The following is a 19,693-nucleotide window of genomic DNA, read 5'->3' as shown; positions in this document are numbered from 1 at the left end:
TTCCACTTGATTGACAGGAAGCTCTGGGAAGGGGTTGGGGAGGATTGTGCCACAAAGAATGAAGTCATGAGACAAAGGCTTGGAGAAATGCATAAAAAGTGAGCCTGCGTTTGAATATACTTGACAAAGGAACGAGAAACTTGGGGGCAGGGAGAAGGGAGGCAAGCTAGGAGGGAGAGAGATCTGTGTGTGCCTGTTATTTCTCTCATGGCCTTTGGTCACATCAATTAGATGATAAATTATGCATAACAGTTTCCACTGGCATTCGAACACTTGCAGCGAGAAATGATGGATGTTCTAGTGACCCGTGCAAATTTGCTTGGGTTCAGAACAATTGTCTCAGTCTGTTGCTTAAATTGCTTTCTCTCTCTCTCTCTCATTTATTTAGTTAGTTACTTTTGTCATACTGAGATTAAATCCAGGGGCTCTCTACCACTGAGCTATATTCCCAATCTTTTGTATTTTTTATTTTGACACAGGGTCTCACTAAATTGCTGAGGCTCACCTCAAACTTGCTATCCTCCTGTCTCGGCCTCCCCAGTCACTAGGATTACACAGGTCGCAGGTGCACTTTAAATTACTCTCTCTGTGCTTAGTAGCAGTAGAGGGCTGGGCCTGGCTGGAGGAGGGGTGACTGATCAGTATAGTCCACTTGTTCCTCCAAGTGCAGAGCTTATCACCAGGTGCTTTAATTGTCTTTGTGAGAAAAGAAGTGAGTAGGAATGACAGTGAGCGGGAGCAAAAGCAGACACACTGTGTCTCCTGTGGATGGGAGCAGGAAGCGGGGCTGTGCTGGTCCCTCACTCTCTGAGGGGGCTGGGCAAGCTAGTCCCGACTCACAGGCCGTGGGGTTCAGTTGAGCACAAGGTGGGGTGGGGGCATGCAGCTTCCTTACTAGCGGTCATCAGAGGCTCTGAGCACCAGCAAATGGGCCTCCAAAATATTTGGCCAGGAAGAGCACTTGACAGTTCAAAAATTAAAAAAAAAAAAAAAAAAAAAAAAAAAAAAAGCAGATGATTAGTAAATGTGTTAGGGTTTGATTTAAAATTTGTTGTCTTTCATCACAGGTGTTGTTCCTAGCCTAGGTGTTAAAGGTGGAGGAAATCTGCAGCTCTGTCCAAAGGGGTGCTGGGGTCAAAGCCAGAGGGATCCGTTCCCACAGGAAGGACAGAAGCCGAGGTGTGGAATCAAAATCGGGGAGAAGCACAAGTAGGAGGGAGGAGGGAGACTAAGAATAACATAAGTAGAAAAGGGGAGATGGTCTGGAGAAATTCTAGACTTTGGGCAGATGCCTGCTCTCAAGCCACTGGTGAGGGTGACCCAGGTTTATTTAAAGAGGTAGGAAATGATGACAGGCAGCCGGTCAGCTCTTGCCCTTGGCAGGGTGGCTTGCCTTCCGGAAAACATACATCATGGCAAGGGGCAGACTCATACCCAGGACAAAGTCAGAGCCTGAGAAGAGCAGGAACCCCTGAATCTCATAGTCAGGCCCTGGGCCCAGGCAAAGGAAGCCCATGTGCACAGGGCACTGCCTAGAGGTGACCTGAGAGAGGGCAGTAGCCACAGTGGCTAAGGCAGCATCCAAGGAATTTGGTGACTGATTTCACCCGTGGGTGCTGGAACAGCCAGTCATGGAGACACACCACAGCCCTGGATACGACCTGAGAGCAGTTGTGAGTCATCCTGGAAACCCTGCCTCATTTTGAGTCAATCATATTTTGCAATTATCAATTCATATCTAGCCTGTACCTGGCGACCTGGGGAGACCTTCCTGTCACATAGGGGAGATGGACAAGTGCATGGAGCCACAGCTGATGCTCAGTGATGCTGGTCTCATGACCTTAGCGGGGACAGACTAATTAGAATATGCTAGAACGACTCCAGGTGAGTCACCTAATGTAATCGGAAGTGATAAACTGCCACCGGGCAGAGGGCCCAAGAAAGCCTTCCTAGCAATTCTCAGCTCTGGGTTGATTAATTCAGTAACCAAACGTAATTCCAGATCACTGCTACCACTGACAGTTGTGAATGTGCTAGGAAACCCGGATGTCACCAAGTCCATTTCCCTTCTGAGGCTGCTCGCCTTTGCTATTCACTGTGGAAACACTGTTGGCCTCTTTAATGCACCTGTCACCTTTGGTTCTGAGATCCCTCTTGCTGTCTTTCGTCCCAGTTGAGGTAGCTGCAGCAGACATAGCCTGTCTCTTCTCTGCTGTAAAACACCACTGACACAAAGCAGTTGCACATAACAGACTTTTCGGAAAATGTTGTGGCTAATGAGAACAGACAGAGCTATTATTGCCTGGGGCAGGAAATAATTTCAAATGCAACGTCAGAAGTCAGTGTTCCTAGAAATTCATGGGCCATTCCCTTTAGGAGGAATTTCTGTCTGTGTCCCATCTTAGCACCCCCAGGGCACTCCAAAGCCAGAGCTGCCTATAAAGAAATCAAGAACTCTCCCGTTTTTCTACAGAGATGGAACTGCCATTTATTAAGTGATAGGGTCTGAACTAATTGCTTATATTATCTCACTTAATCCTCTCTGTGCAATGGCCTGTGGTAGACACTCTTATTTTGCAGTCGAGGAACTTGAGTCTTGGAGATAGTAACTTGGTAGGGGATGCACAGTTGAGGTTGGAACACAGCTCCTTCTACTCCAAGCCCGAGTTCCTCACTGCTACCCTTGCTGCCTCCCTGAGTAGTCCAAGTCTTGTATTCCATAGGTCAGCAGAATTCTAATCTATTACTCACCCTTATCTCAGCAAAGCCTTCTGTGGAGTCAGGTAAAAATTCCCCTGACATTTTCTCCCATGCAATTGAATCCTTTCTCCAAGAGCTCGTTTGCAAAAATGGCCCTCCCTCCCCTGAGATAACTTTCATATCCGCTCTGATCTTTCCACTGAGTAGTCTCACCGACTCTTCTACATAACTTTCTGCTGTCTCTAGTTCCCTGCTCCCCTTTTCTCTGCTTTGTCAGCTCTTCTAAGGAAAGATCCTTATTTAATACTAAGATCCATATGCCCCATCCTTGTGCCCCCGCTCCCTTGAAGCAGGTGAATCAGGTCCCATCAATAAGGCAACAACAGGACACAGGGAACCCAGCAGGTGTTTCCTTCCAGTGGAGGGAGAGGAGGAGGGCCCCTCCCCACCCTCAAGCTGCATTTTCTTCCTCTTATCTCCTTGGCCTTCTTACAAATGGGCTTGGTGTTCAGTTTAGCCTCAGCCCTCCAGCATCCTCATAATTGTTAATTATGTCCTTGCCCCTGGTTGGGCTAACAGCCATAGATAAGAGGGAGCGGACTTTCAAATGGAGCTACAAAGTGTACACTTGGTTCTCCTCCTTGACCTTGCTCTGAGACACTGTAACAAGGCCAAGCCACATCCAACAGAGGTCTTAACCAGAAGGCAGTGAGCACAATAGCTCTGCCCCTAACTAGCACACAGTCCCCTCTCCAAGAACCAAGAGATGTGAATCATAAACCAACCCGACAGTTGTTGTTGTTGTTGTAGTTGTTGTTTTCCTTTTGAGTATCTATTTGGTATGAGGCATCTTATCAAGGAAATTTTAAAAAGAAAGGAAAGATGTACCCACGCGAATGGAACTTACAGGCTGTTCCCGGAGATAAGATGTAAAAGATAATTACCCAAACCAGGGGATATGCCAAGTTGTAAATGTGTTGGGCAGACATAGACTCCAGGAGTTCAGAGGAGGGAGACAGCTCTGACCTGGGGAAGGAAGACTTAGGCCAGTGTGGAGGCTGGTGTGCCCGTGACCTTCCTCAGTAGGCCAGGAGGGGGATGGGCGAGCAGATGTGAGGTGGAGAACGAAGGTGTGGGGGCCAGAATGTGAGCGATGTGTCCAAGGGACAATGAGTCACCCCCTTGGCTTTCTGTACTCTACAGCTGCCACTAATAATAGGCATATAACAGGTTATTATTATTTTCTTTTTTTAAAGACTTCAAAAATAAAGCAAGAGACCCAAATTCTCAATTTAGAAAATATACCTGTGATGTCAGTGACTCCGAGGTGAGAATTCCTGAGCCCAAGGTGAACCTGTACCCCGACAAAATTCTCACCCTCGTTTGCTGGGAATTCTGTCTATTGGGCACTGTGCTTCAGGAGTCTGTCCTCTGGAAGATCTAAAAATAACTCGGTCAAATCTTTTCTGAATTACTAAGTATGGCATCAGCGATGATTTTGCCTTTGTCATAATTGATCACGGACTTTTCCATAGTCTGCAATACTTTAATACTACCTGGAGCCAGGAAAGGTTTCTATGAGGATAACTAATCCTGGTGACATCGCTACACAAATGTCTCAGTCATTTCCCACCCACAGCTGTGGTGGTGTGTGTTTTAGGATGCATTTCCTGGGGATTAGAGTGCTTCTCTGAATGCAGCCTGGTCTTTCCAAAGGTATTCGTGGTGGCCCGTTGACAGGTTGTCGGGCAAGGTTCCCCAGCCAGACTGAGGCAGCCACCTCCAAGACAGTAGCAGGAAGATTTTTCCTTTTCTGGTATTTTTTTATTAAAGAAGTACTGGTCATCCCAGTACTTTCTATTAAAGAATACTAGCTGCCTCTAACTTAAAACTTATAGGAAGCCCTCTTTTTTAAAAAATCGTCTTTAAAAACTATTTTTAAGATAAACTAACTTTCCTAAATGGTAACTCTATGTCCAGAGTATTGAGGAAGACAATTATCCCCACTTCATGATTTTAGCAAAATAAGAAGCCAAACAAACATTATCAGAGTACTGAAAGAATGACCGACTGCTTGAGACATTGTGTTCTCTTAGTCATAAGCACATACTAGGAAAAATTCAACTAAGCCTCACTTGCGTGTATTAAAATAGCCCTTTTCCCAGCTCAGAATCATATTTCAAAGGGTACCTAGGTGCAAAGCTAAGCCAAGTATAACCTAGCCACAAAAGGGTGCCAAGTCTAACACACTGGTTTCCATTTTGTTTTAAACAACAAAACATGGCACGGACCTGTGAATTTGCCCAGAACTAGTAGTGAGCAAACCTGGGCTACAGGGAGCTGATCGACCTTGAACTAGGCCCTCAGCCTGTCTGGGCAAATTCATTTAAAAAATGAGGGGGGAAATACTCATTGTGTCTTGACACACAGCAACCAAATTGAGGACGTATGCAAAAGCACTTTAAAAGCTACAGGTTTTTCCTAGAACACGGTAAGGAATCACAGAGGTGACTATTTAGGGAAACAGGGGAAGAGACATGTACAAAGCTTCTTTTTAAAAATGTGACTGTAATATCTACCATTTTACGTGATTTAAATTCAGCAATTAGACAATCATTAATTAATACCCTACGAAAATACTATTACACTCTATGCCTTCCAAAGGAACCATTTCTCTTTGTCCTTGTCCTTTGGAATTCTCTCTGTTGAAGTAAAGTACTTACAAGACAAATCACCTGGTAGATAATGGGGTGAGATTTTTCTAAGTGTCTTCTGTCCTGAGACAAAGGGCTTTCTCGGCTCTACCTCTGGTACAGTGTGCCAGTTGAGCGTGGTGATTTATCTGACAACATAATACATCCTCACACAAGGCAAGGAAAAGGAGGATGTTGCAGCAAGTCAGATGGGAAGCTTCGAGGGGAGGATATAGGAGAAGGAGAAAAGAAGATTAAGAGGAGCAGATCAGGAGAAGCAATGTTAGGCAACCATACGAAAAATCTTCAGAAATGCAGTCAGATCAACAAAGCCCTCAGGTGTGTGGTGCTTGGCAAGTCTCCCATAGCCTGGGAAGGTGTCTGGCTTCAGCCTGGTCGAAGGATGGAGGAAGACTGAGCCACCTCTCCCCACCCACCAGTCCACTTTCCTTTGAAGACTGATCAACGAGAATGCCACAGCACTTTTCTAAGAAGGTCATGTTCTGTTACTCAAAAAGAACAGGGAGTCCTTCAAGGAAACGTCAATACCCCAATCTCCCAAGGAGTGTGATGTGCCCAAAGTACACAATAGATCACTGTTCCCACCTGGAGTTTATTCTCAAAGAGCTTAATTTCTAACTCATGTTCCTCTGAGGCACAATCATTGCAATAGTTGATTCTAATATGCTGGCAACTGTAACCCCAATTTTATTAATGCAATATTATTTCTCAGCCACTTTTCAATATTACCTGAATGCCTTCACCCATCTGCAGGAAACACCAGTCTTGACCATTCCTTGAGGAAGCTCCCAGTTCCTCATCACCCAGTTGTGGATCCCAGTTACTGTACTCCAAACAAGCTGAGAAACAAAGGAACCCCAGAAATTTCCTTTCAACTCCATGTGGAGGAGGAAATGGGTGTGGTGGAGGAAATGCCATGTAGCAATGGAACCCATTGTGTTATTAAAGTACCACTTTTCTACCCATTGCCCTCTTGTCTCTTGCAGCTGCATCTCATATGCACCACAAGTTTAAAGTCCTGGTTATTATCATTACCAGTGACAGCTCTGAGACGGATTTTTCTCTGAGAAAGGTAGGGAAGGAAGTTTTTATTTGAGCGGGAGTTTGCCTAGCAATGGATTGTATCTTGCTTCTGTCAGTGGATTCTCCCAGGCATTAGCAAGCCTGGATAAAGCTTGCTGGGGAGAAGTGGGTGAACTGATGTCTGCTGAAAGCTTCAAAACTGGTGATGCTCATTGCTCCTCTGGAAGTAGCCTGAACACAGCCAATTGCCTCTTTCCCCCCCCCACATTTTTTAAATTGGTGCATTACAGTTGTATATAATGATGGGATTTGTGGTTACATATTTGTATGTACATTCACACAAGACAACAATATAATTTGGCCAATGTCACTCCCCAGCACTTCTCCCCTCCCTCCCCACCTTCCACCCTGGGTCCCTTTCCTCACTGATCTCCCTTTGATTTTTAGGGGATTCACCTGCACCTCTTTTCCTCTTTCTAGCTTCCTCATGAGAGAAAACATACTACCCTTGACCTTCTGAGTTTGACTTATTTCACTTAACATTATAGTCTCTAGTGATATCCATTTCCCTGCAAATGACATAATTTTATTTTTCTTTATGGCCAAATAAAATTTCATTGTGTATATATACCACATTTTCTTCATTCAGTCATCTGATGATGGACGCCTAGGCTGGCTCCATAGTTTGGTTATTGTGAATTGTGCTGCTAATGGGAATGCATGTATCACTGTAGCAGGATGATTTTAATTCTTCAGGATATACACTGAGGTGTGGCATTAAAATGAGTTTCTTAAATTAATTCCTTTCCCTCCTCACTGAGCTAAATAAGATTGCAGTGGCAGTTCCACAGGAAAATATCAAAGAGAATAAAGTTTTTATGATCAAATACAATAAAAATATTATTTCACTGATTTATTCAACAGATATTTATTGACTACTGTGGGAGAATAATGAACTACAGGTATGTATCTCTGATCCCTAGGAACTTATCTAATTGGGAGGAAAAGTACACAATAATTGCAATTAATTATGTCCCTTGAAGAAAATTGGAGGAACACTGTTAACTTCATAGGGCTCGCCAAAGTATTTTTCTTCATATTTAGGTGTTTTAAAAAATAAAACTGGTATACTATATATAAAGTTGTATATTCTCCTTCCACCTAATCTTGTTTACCAGATGGGAAAGAAAGGTTTACCTTCCCTTCTGACTTTTCAACAGACATAAAAGATAAAAGATTAATATTATACAGATAAGGGCTCTTACAAATTAAGGGGGGGGGGATGGAACATTTCAATAAAGATGAGGAAGGAAGCATGAACAGAGAAGTCACCAAAAGAGAAATACAGGTGACCAATAAGCACATCTAAAACTTACTAGAAATCCATGAAATTCGAACTAATGAATGAGATCTCACTTTCACTTATCAAATTGATGAACTTTTTATATTATTCAGAAAAATGAGCACTTTTTTATGCTACTAGAGGAATGTAAAGTGGCTCCACTTCTCAGGTGAGACATCAGACAGCATGATCAAAAGCCTTTATTAGAAGGGTCAAAGCTTTCTCTACTGGGATTTTTATACTTAAGAAATTTGCATTATAATTTATAATTGGTAAAAACTGGAAATAGTCTAAAGTTCAATGCTGTGGTCTTGATTAAATTATTGCATATTCATCAGGAAAATATACACGGAGATGAAACATCATATTTTCATAAAGAATAAATTTCACAATGTTCACGACATATTGTTGAATAAAAAAAGCTAATTATACAACTGGATAGTATGAGTTCAGTTTTCTTCAAAACATATGCATGTATTTACATATTTAAGAACTGTTACATATCAAATAATTGCAATGACTAATTCTGTTCTTTTCTAAAATATCTAAATTTTATATTGCATTCAGGCATCAGTTTTGTGATTAGGAATAAAAGCAACTAAATCTGTTTTTTTTAAAAGAGAGACATGAAGGTCAAATACTCTGAAAGATTTTGTGATTTAAACCTTTATATGAGTGATATTTGACAACCCAATCTTGCTCAACTGACCAGACATCATAATACCCTGTCTCACATATCAAGAATGAAAATAATAAGCTGCCATTTATTGAATGCTCACTCTGTGCCAGAGGAAGAATCCGAGGCAGGAAGTGGCCACCTAGCTAGTAGGTGGTGGAACTGGCATTTGAACCCTGGCAGCCTGTCTCCGAGACCCACACTCCTCACATCTACACATATGCACTTGCTTTCTCCTTTGCAAGGAGAACTGGAAAGTCAGGTCCAAACTGCGAACTGAGTAAAACCTGGTTTGATGGGTAAAGAAGGGGATATGAATGAGTCTTGCTAAATAGACGATTGTGGAATTCGATTTGAGTTATATTTAATTGTGTGCTTAGGGCTATTGCAGACACCACTCTTTGACTTTCCAAGTTCATGCAGCTGGTGACAGCTGGGGTACAAACCCAAGAGCTTGCCCTAGTGTTTACATGCTTCTGCCATCTACTATGTGCCCAAGTCCTGTTTCTTGGGAGCATTGGGAGGGAAAAGGAGAGTTTGCAGCATGATTCAGTCTGGTCATCTGGTATCCCCATCACCGACTGGCAGGCACCTTTCTCGACCACCTTGCTCTCCCTGTGCCCTCAGGCTTCCTCTGCATCTCTGCACATTCAGGGTACATTTGCATCTCACTTTCCCAACTCCCGACTCCAACTTTCCTCTCATCAGATATGTCACTTTAGTATTGGAAGTCTGGCCCATACCTCAGCATCGCAGAAATTGATTGCATTGTCTGGTGAGGCGTGGGAAGTTTGCTTTTGAGGCTCAGGGTCACTGTAAGCAAATATTAATGTTTAAAATTAGAAGCTAAAGAATCACATGTATTTCCAAAGGAGGAAGTCCTAATGGTTTTCTGGATGCACAAATGATAGCTGGTGTGAAGCTTTTAAAGTGCTTTCCTGCTAACTCCAAAGGCCTGAGGTTTGTTTTCTTTGAGGTTTCTTAATGGAATCTAAACACTTCATTGTGTTCACCAGAGCAGTGAATTGAATATCAAGTGCGAGGCCTTAAAAGGAAAGCCAGTGAGTTGCAATGCCATTTGCGTGAAATATGTTATTATTTCCTGGTTTCTTCTATGCTATGGAAATGCTCTTATGAGAGATAAGCATGACCTCTTTATATTGTTCCTTTTTTCCACAGGCCTCACTAGCAGGGTGGTCGCCCACCATCACCTTCCAAGTGTCATGCCCAAGTTGCCACTTGGGGGCAGTCTAATACCTCCATCCCGTCCCATGTCATCTTCCCGCCTGCCTTCCCTACACAGGATTCTTAAGTTGTTGACCTGGTTTCTGGTCCCTCTTACAATAGAACGTTCATTACCAATCACAGCACTTTCTTAAGAAGAAAACCAAGGGCTGCATGCTAAGCATGCATCACACAGTCTTCAAGAAGCATCGAGGAGTACTACCCCTCGGAAGGAGGTGGTCAGGGCAGGCACGCCAAACACCTTAAGAAGAGCCACAGTGACTTGGAAAGGTGAAATCCAACTTAAAGCCTCATATGGTCCTAAAGTGGCAGGTCCTCTGCTCCTTTGGCCAGCATGCTTTCCTCTAACCATCCCGAAATCAGATCCAGCCTTTATTCTGAAGGAAGATCATCTTCTAACGAGACATCAAAATGACAAATAGCAGTAAAAATAATTCAATAGAAAAAGGAAATCACATAATCACATTTATTTTCCTCTTTCTACTCATAAAATGGTTTCACTCTCAAGGAAGAAAGAATCATAATCCCCTTTCAAAGTTTAATATAAATTCATTTAAACATGGGAATAAACAGCTTGCTGAGATCCCTTCTCCACCCTTCCGCTAGGCAATTTAATTAATGGGCAAACAGCCTGATGGTGGATTTTTCTGATACAATGGCATTAACGAGTAAGATCCATCTTTGCACATAGCTCTTTGGCACATCACTCTGGCTGCATTACAGAAACAGAACAGAGTTGTAAGCTTCCTGGAAAGTAATGTTTTGGCAGGGATCTACCCTCAGATGAATCCACATAGAAGTACTCAGGTGGTCCTCACTGGTGCCAGGGCACAGAATGGATGGCAGAGGGTGTGTGTTGAAGGTGTGTGTCATGGGCAAGTTCCTGAGCTGGGGAGGGAGGGCCAGCCTGGGAATGCAGACCATGAGAACAAGGTGTTCCTGTTTCCTCTGTTCCTACAGTCCACTCCTTAGTCAAGTGTGCGCTGACTGCTGTGTGCTCAACATGGAACAGAGTTTTGTCTAAGAGATAAACTTTCTAAATGATTTTTGAAAAAGGTCTATGCCTTGGAAAAGCTTCCATTTCAAATAAGGAAGTTGTTTCTTAAAGAGGTTATTTAACAAATGTTTACTGAGCTTCTACTCTGTGCCATGGAAATGCTTGACAAGCTTCAAGGCTCCAGACTGAAATACATTGCAGTGTGGATAAGTAGCTCTCAGACCCCAATTCATTGACAGTATGGTCAAGGTTATACAGAAGTGCAAAAGAGGTAGGGTGCTGGTCGGCACAGGGCTGGTGGGCTTTTAGTACTGCTCCCAAGATCATACTCAAATTTTAAATTCACTACAGAACTATTTAAGGAATTTGCTGGAAAACTTTCCAGGATTTTTTTAAAGGACAGAGCAGATAGGTAAACACCCACCTCAGGCTTTTGGCCAGTTAGTCATTTGCCTATTCTCAACACCACGACCTGCCCTGAGAGATGCCCCACTAGTGCATTTCAATGTCTCTACAATGATAAAGGTCAAGTAGGAGCCTCAGTCATAGTGTGTGCTGTGATCTGCTTAACAGAAATGTCCTCAGCCACCATGGTTGTGGATTCCATGTTCCTGTTCACTCCTAGTAAATGGCAAGAACATCTCCTCTGTGGACATTTTAAAGGGTCCTGGGATTTCAATCTCAAATGAAAACGTCCTCAGGGGCTGAAGACAATGCCTGGGATCTTGCATGCTGCCTACAACACTAGCACACCGGTCTGTTATTACAGACAGCAGCCAGTATTCGGTCTGTCCTTGTAGCCTCCTGTTCCTCTGAGCATGGTCCTTAGGGTGCTGCTCTCGTGAGCATCTTGGCTGCTTCTACCCATCATTTCTTCAGGCATGAATTTTGTCCTGGGATGCAGATCTATCTCCTCACCATCCTGCAGTGATTACTACAGGAGACCAGAGCAGCTACCTCAGTTACTGAAAGAGGAAAGATAAGGCTTCCTCACACCACCAGCTCTGCCGTCAACTTTACATGCAACCCAAACCCACATGTCCATCCAGCCCGACTCACAGACCTTCACAATGGTATGCTGCAAGAGCAAAGTATGCAGAGTGTACAACACACCTTGACTTTCCCCAGCCTGTCCCTAATCTGGATTTTAAGCAATTCATTTATCCTCTTTGGGCCTTGCTTTTCTTATTAAAAAAAAAAAAAAAAGGTGGGGGGGTGGGAACCAATGACTTTAAATGTCCTTTTCAGCTCTTACTTTTCATGATTCTGTGTACATAAAAGTCAAAGAGAGATAGATCAGGCTGGAGCTATTGAGAGTCACTGTCCTGTAGTTGAACCAAGAGAATCAGTGTGAATATTTTTCGGACGTTTAGTACAGGGGCAGCATGACAATTAATGATTGGTGTACACAGAGCAACTCTGGACTCTGAATCAAACACTGTGAGTTTTAAGCCGTGCTGTAGTCTGGATCTTGATTGTCTCCCAAAGGTCCATGTGCTAAAGGCATGGTCCCCAGCCCATGGCACTACAGGGAGGTAGTGGGCCTGGTGGAAAGAAGCTAAGTCACAGGAACGTGTCCTTAAAGGGGATTTAGGGCCCTGGACCCTTCTGTCCCTCTCTTTGCTTCCAGAAGAACAGCTTACTCCACCACAAACTCCCACCGTAATGTACTGCCTCCTTACAGACCGAAAGGCCACCTGGTCAAATAAGCAGAGACTGACTGAGAGGAGGGGAATCATTTCATGTAATGAAAACAGGAGCAGAGACAGGAAAAAAAATTCTCGTTTGAAGCAAAACCTATGAAGAAGTTAGGACTCTTGCCTTTGTCATTTACAAGAACATGAATACTGAATCTGATGCTGGGAGTCAAAACAAATCTTTCCTATTTTCAAGTTGATTATCACATAAATGGATTATCAAAGAGATTCTGTCGGCGGCCCCTCCCCCAGCCGGGGGTCGCGGCGCCGCGAGGGACCGAGCCAGGCGACCCGGGCAAACGGGCTAACGACTGGCATCTCCCAGGCGCCCTGCTCCGCAGCAAGATGACGGAAGATAAAGTCAAGGAAGAATTAGTACTAGCAGACTTTCACAAAAAAATCAAAGAGGCATTTGAAGTGTTTGACCACGAGTCGAATAATACGGTGGACGTGAGAGAAATTGGAACAATTATCAGGTCATTAGGATGCTGCCCGAGTGAAGGAGAGATACACGATCTGCTGGCAGAGGTAGAAGAAGAAGAGCCCACCGGATACATTCGATATGAAAAATTTCTTCCAGTGATGACCAAAGTACTGCAGGAAAGAAGATACAGACCAATTCCAGAAGATGTCCTTCTTGGAGCTTTTGAGGTTTTAGATTCTGCCAAACGTGGGTTTCTTACTAAGGAAGAACTGGTCAAGTATATGACTGAAGAAGGCGAGCCTTTCTCTCAAGAAGAAATGGAAGAAATGTTGTCTGCTGCAATTGATCCAGGATCGAATTCAGTTAATTACAAGGAATATATAACGATGATGGTGATAGATGAAAATTAAATGTTCTGAAACTTAATTTCTAATTGAAAGGATAGTTGGAAAATGACTTGTCCTTGTTAATTTTGCATTTTATTTTGTAATTCTTTTATCTGATGTTCAATGCTTGTGACATGATTATTTCAACATTCTTTGTTTACTAAAGATGACCATCACAAAAAAATTCTTTTTCAGTACTGGGAATGGAACCCACTGAGCTACACCCCTAAGCCTTTTTACTTTTTTCATTTTGAGAGACGGACTCACAAAGTTGCATAGGCTGGCCTCAAACTCTCAGTTGTCCTGCCTCAGACTCACAGGTGTGCCCTGCTCACCTGGCTGATCATAACAATTTTAAACATAAATGTATGTAGAATGTCCAGACTTATGGAATGACAAATTGCTAATTACTTAAAAACTAATCTTAAAGCAATTTAACATTAAAATGGATTATTGTTTAATTTATACAATAAACATGTTACCTTCTAACTGAGAAAATTAAGAATGACTATAATTAACCAAGGTTTGGCATATAAAGATCTGGAGAGAGGGCAGAATGACCACAAATTGAAAATGAGTGGCAGTATGGTGAGCTCTTTTTAAAGAACAATAAATACTTCAGTAATCTGAAGAGAGAGAGAGAGAGAGAGAGAGAGAGAGAGAGAGAGAGAGAGAGAGATTTGTCACAGTGTAAAATTTTCTGTAGGCTAAATGCTCTATAGAAGTGGAAAAATTGTGATTTGGGAGATGAGTTCAAATCCTGGTTCCATTACTTGCTAGCTGTGTGACTACGCAAGCTACTTAACTTTTCAGAGACTGTTATTTTACCAGTTATATGAGAATGAATAATATTTCATGAGATTGTATTTTAAGATTAAGAGAAATGGAGTTTAGGATTTGTTAAGCTCTTGACACATTGTAGGAACGCAATAAACATTAGTTTATCTCAGTACCTTTTCTAAAATAGCTTGGGCGGGGGATCTAATAAATCTTGAGCTCCAACTTCATGCCAGAAATTTCCATGGCTTTATCATTTAATTTATGAAGTGGCTGCTGTTATCTAAATTTAACCTAAATTCACTTTTCCCCAATGTAAAAGGAACTTAATAATATCTTTCCTACCTAGCCCAAAGAATTCTTATGAGGATTAAAAGAATTTAATGTGAAAGGACTTTGCAAATTGCCATTTTCTATAAATGTGAATATAATAGCTATTGTTTTATGAAATACTCTTTATGCTGTACAGTGAAAAGAATGTTCAATCACCCCCACATGCATTTATTCAGATCCTACTATTTGGTTATGTATTTAGAAAATGGTTTCTGTGCTCAGAGGCTTTATAAACAGGGACACCAAAATAACACCCAGGAAACTAATGGAACTAGTTAGAAAGAGCAGAGTTGCCACTGTAGTGGGAAGGAGTTAGAATGAGTTGGCTTAAAAGATAAATTTAAGACGAAGAGCTTGAGGGAAGGGGAGCCATTTTACATGAGGAAAACAGTATGAATATAAGAATAGAGGCAGGAAAAAATCTTTCAGAGCCTGTAAAGAAATTACTTTCTTGCCTTTGCAACTTTTCAGGAACATTAACTATTGAATCATTCATGCTACAAACATTACAGAGCATCTCCTTTGTGCCAGGTACTACTCTAGGTGCTGGGAACACATTGGTGACAAATTTAAAGGTTGAGGAGTTTATTTCTAGTGAGTGAGACTGCCAATCAGTACAATCAATAAATTATACAGACTGTTAGGAGGCAATAAGGGCAATGGAGAAATAGTAGAGCAAGGCAGGGTGATGAGAAGCCAGGTGGCAGGGGCAGTGCAGAATGTGGCCTCAGCCAGTTTACACCCAGAGGGTGACAGCTGTGCAAAGCCATGAGGAGGTGAAGGTGGAAGTCAGGCAGATGTAGAGAAAGAGCTTCAGGCAAAGGAGCAGCTAGACTGGTGTTTCTCAAAATGGGGCTCCTGCCCAGACCCCCACAGTGTGAGCATCAATGAGGAAATTTTAGAAATGCATCTTTTCGGGTCCCACTTATAACTCTGGGAGGCCTAGCAAGTCTCCTTAGGAGCTTGTGATGTTCCCTAAAATTGGAGAGCCTCGGAACTAGAGCAAAGGTCTACTTGGCCTGTGCAAAGCCCGTGCCGGGCTTGTACAAGGCCAACACCACTTGAGTGCAGTGAGCCCGAGCGAGTGGAGTAGTGCAGGAGGTGAATGCTCTCCAGCTAGATTTTGCACTTTAATCTGAAATTCTACCTATGTTGTAATTGAAGGAGGCTCTTGCCTAAGGCAGGGTGGGGGTGGGGAATAGATGGTAGCATTAGCTAGCCCTACTCAGGGTACAGGACAAGAAGCTCCAATCATAGAGTTGGAGAAAGTGTATGTTACAGGGGAGCCAAACACCTCACTATAATTAACTGTTTTATCAGCTGCTTTGAAAACCTATCATTGAGAATTTCCAAAAGAAAAAGACTTGGGTTTCCCAGCTGAGACTGTTTGGAACCTGGTCGCTGGGGTTTCCATAAGCTAAACTATCATTAAATGTTTCTACCACTGAAGGGGGTCATTAGTGGTGCAAGCCCATTGGCTTTAAATTTCTATTTATTTTGGTGGTAAATCTCTATATAGATTTGTGTCCCTAAGGCAGAAAAGAAGATAATGGCATTTATGGACCTTTAAAAAAATTTTTTTTCCTTTTTCTTGACAACTTAGAGTAAGTAGAGCTTCAACAAGTGGTGGCAGTCCACACCCAGATATTGAGCCAGAATAAATGACTCCTTGCTTTATCTCTCAGTTTTTAAAGATGACCAGGGACTGTCCAAGATAAGAAACCCTTCCTTCAGTCACCCGCCTGGCCACACTGCAAGGTTCAGCCCTGTACAGATACTTACAGCAGGAGGAGGTGGGGAAGGCCCTGCAGAGGCAGGTCTGTGGGGCCAGCACTGAGCTCAGAGGCAGTGCCTTTCAAGTGGATGTCAGCTTGCTTGGGGTCAGGTCCTCTGGTTTTCAGTAGGAGCCAAATGGAAGAGAATTCTAGCAGGTCTGCCGACTGGCGGGCCCCCAGTTTAATGCCTTATCTTTTTGAAATTGTCTTCCAACATGGTTCTCAGGCACACCCCAGATTTTATACTTGGAATTCTAATGTGAGCAGGTCCCAGGTCAGACTGCCTCAACCTTCCCTGGTTTCATGGTCTAGATTCCAGCTTCCAGCCCCAGTTCTTCCCAGCGCTACTCTTGGCCTACCCCTGACTTGATCTGCTCAGTATCCCAGGAGCTAGGGTTCCCAGAGAGCCCTTCACCCTGGCTCACCTCAGTCTCAGAGGTTTCCCTGCATGCAGACCCATCTCCCATGGGGCCTCTGCCTGGAGTCCATAAGCAGCAGCTCTGACTACGCTGTCTGCTCATCTTTTCCAGGTCGGTCCTTGGACACCTTGAGTGTGAATAGCAGTGTCTGACAGTGCAGGGCCTCCAATCTTTGAAATATGCCCTCATTCCTATTTCAGGGATCAGAAACCAAAACCATTGCAGCCAGTGAACAGTACTCCCACTTACTCCCAGGAGCACTGAGAAGGCCTTGCCAGGCCACGTAACTCTGGGCAGCCTCCTGCTGCCACCACTGGTAATCAATCACAGAGGCCAACACCAGGGATGTGATAATTTCGGACATATGACTTAAAACACAGGATGACGATGGGGGAGAGAGAGATACAGACCTGTCCAGGACAAAGGCCTAAAGGTCACCAGTATTCTCTCTCTCAAGACTGGTGACAGCAAAACATTTCCTTTACATTATTTACATGTGGCAGTGGAGGGGACAATTCATCTGACCTCCTGACATACTCACAAGCTCTGTGACCCATTTAAAAAAACGGGCAACACTTTCCCCCTGTTTCACCAGCATCCAAAAACCTCCCTGAGTTATCTTTTTAAAATGAGATCATTACATGTAAAGCTCTGAGAACAATGCCTGGCATACATTAAGCATCAAATGTATGCTAACTATAATTATTATTTTGTCTCTGGTCTATGATGAGTCCAGTACCATTTGTGTCTTTTGATGCTAATGTCTTAATAATACCTTCCACTTGACCACACAGTCACTACCAGCTCTCAACTCAATACAAAACAAACAACAACAAAAAACCCTGATAAGCACTCTAATCAAATATGCCCTAGTGTGCTGTTTAGGTTGCTTTTTAAAAAAGTAACTCAAAATGAAACTACTCAGGAGTGGGGAAATTAATTTTAAATTGTAAATGCCAACCATATATAACATGGGGACTTTGTTTGGGCCCTAATTAAAAAAAAAAAAAAAAAAAAAAAAAACCAACCATAAGAAGACATTTTGGAGACAATCAGGGAAACTTAATTACAGACTGGGTATTCGATGGTACAAAAATACTGTTGTTAATTTTGTTAGGTGGGATAATGGCATTATGATTATGGTTTTTTTTTTTAAGTCAGTATTTTGAGAATTCAGGGGTGAAATGATATGATGTCTGGGATTTGCTTTAAAGTATCTCAGCAAATAAAAAACTGAAAAGGGAAGAAAAGATCAAGTAAGTTAGTGACACAAAAACTTGTTAATTATTGAACATGGGTGATTGGCATGTGGCAGTTTATTATTTTCTCTGTTTTCCTATTTTGGCCTTCTTGCCAAAAATAAAAATAAAAGATGTTGCTGACCAGTTTTTGATGGTGGAAACGCAATGCTGTGAGGCTATAAGCAAAGGATCGAGCAGCTGACAGCAAAGGATGCGATAGGGATGGTGACGCCTGAACCAGAAGCAAAGTTCTGGTTCTGGGATCACAGGTGGTCCAGTGCTTTGGCGAAACTGATTTCTGGATTCCTGGGGTGTGAGTGAGAAGCAGACCAGTTCTGGGGCAAAGACTTGGGAAAGAGGAAAATACAGCTACTAGGGGGTGGCATCCAGGCCATTGTGCCCCCAGGCACACTTTGGAACGTGCCAGCTTCTTTCGAAGCATGGGATTGGTCCTTTGCTAGACTTTCTCTGGAAACAGAAAAGAGAGGGGATGAAAAAAAAAAAATTACTGTTTCCCCTAGAGTCCACAAGCCCTAAAATGAGATTCCCTTAGTAATGCTTTTCTGAATTGGCCTGGTGTGAACTGTGGGCCTCAGTTCCTGAATTTCTGAACTGTGCTGGGAGAGCCAGGAAGAGAGGCCAGAGACAGCACGGGGACCATGAAGACAAACTTACAAATGGCCTGTTTCACAATGTGGTTGAGCACAAACCTCCTGGACAAATAAAAGTGACTGGAGGGCTCAGCCAGGCCTACTCTCAGACATCACTCTGAAGGAGACTCGGGAGAGGACTACAGTTCCATCATGACTCAGGCATCCAAGATGGCTGTTTTCTCTTACACCCTACTCAGAAAAAATGTCAGATGCTTACCATGATCATAGCAAATGAGATCAACTTTGTGCCATTTCGGCCTCATTTCCTAAATTTCCCAACTGTATTGGGAGAGCCAGGGTAAGAGCCAGGGTACATACTTCTGCCTGTACCTCTTCCCACTCTGGGTTTTTAAAGAATTAATAAACTAGTTATTGCACCCAGTCCCCTGGAAAAAGATATCTTTTTGTATAGCAGGAATGATGCCATTTTCTTTGTACATTTTCCTCAGTTATCTTTTCCATTAATGACCTGATTTTTGAGAAGCATAAAGGAATTCAGTTTCCTCTCAATTTCAGTCCATTATATTATTTTCCAACTCACTCTATTTTTAGAGAAAAGCTGGGTTGTATTCCCACCAGCAGTTCAATAGAGCAGTGTTCCAAGTGGGTTGTAGTGAAATAATGTTAATCTTCTACATGGAACAAGGGGAGATGTATTATCTCTTTTGTTGATCTTCCACTAACTACAAGAAACAGGGATCTTGCAAGAACACTGGACACGTGTGGACAGTGAGAGAGCACTGGAAGAATAGGAGCTCACCCAGAGTTGCTAGTTGCTTTCGTTTGATAATGTGCTCTCTCTTTTCTTTGGGTGATTCATTCTGCCTTGCCCGCTCAGTTTCCTGTGGAGCTGTCAATCACAGTATCCCATCCCTCTCCGGGCTCCATGGAATATGTTGACCCAAGCTGATCAAGCTCATCATTCTGACCAGTTCTGATGTAGGCAAATGACCCAAGTAGGCCAATGAGACACTCAGAACTTGGGACTGCACAATCCAACAGAGCTAGTTTTCTCTGCAGTCATGTTCACTGATCTAGATCCTCCCTGTGATGACCCTGGCCAGTTCCTAGGTACATTCACACTCTTGATGCCCAGTCAGGGCTCCCTGTCTGGGTCTTATGCTGACCAGAGCATGGTCAGGGTTCCAGGAAAATGGAACCTCCTTTAGGTCTGTCAAAGTCAGATTTCATGCAATACTTTTGGACCTACAGAGGTTGTGATGAACCAAGTTCTCTCTCTCCCTCTCTCTCTCTCTCTCTCTCTCTCTCTCTCTCTATATATATATATATA

The 19,693-nt window shown here is 43.0% G+C and overlaps 1 protein-coding gene across 1 annotated transcript; it reads left to right on the top strand.

The window, feature by feature from the left end:
- The first annotated feature begins 12,733 nt into the window (after positions 1-12,733).
- LOC306641265 (dynein regulatory complex protein 8-like) lies at positions 12,734-13,243 on the top strand. The gene has a single exon (XM_079106256.1). The coding sequence runs from the start codon at positions 12,740-12,742 to the stop codon at positions 13,226-13,228; it is 489 nt and encodes a 162-aa protein (XP_078962382.1). The 5' UTR covers positions 12,734-12,739; the 3' UTR covers positions 13,229-13,243.
- Positions 13,244-19,693: the final 6,450 nt, after the last annotated feature.

This window comes from Sciurus vulgaris, assembly GCF_902686455.1.
Source record: "Sciurus vulgaris genome assembly, chromosome: 12".
NCBI lineage: Eukaryota > Metazoa > Chordata > Mammalia > Rodentia > Sciuridae > Sciurus > Sciurus vulgaris.
The sequence above is the reverse complement of the archived record's forward strand: the minus strand, read 5'-3'. Positions and strand labels throughout refer to the sequence as shown.

Coding starts and splice junctions, on each gene's coding strand:
- LOC306641265 (XM_079106256.1), top strand. CDS start 12,740: ATGACGGAAGATAAAGTCAAGGAAGAATTAGTACTAGCAGACTTTCAC.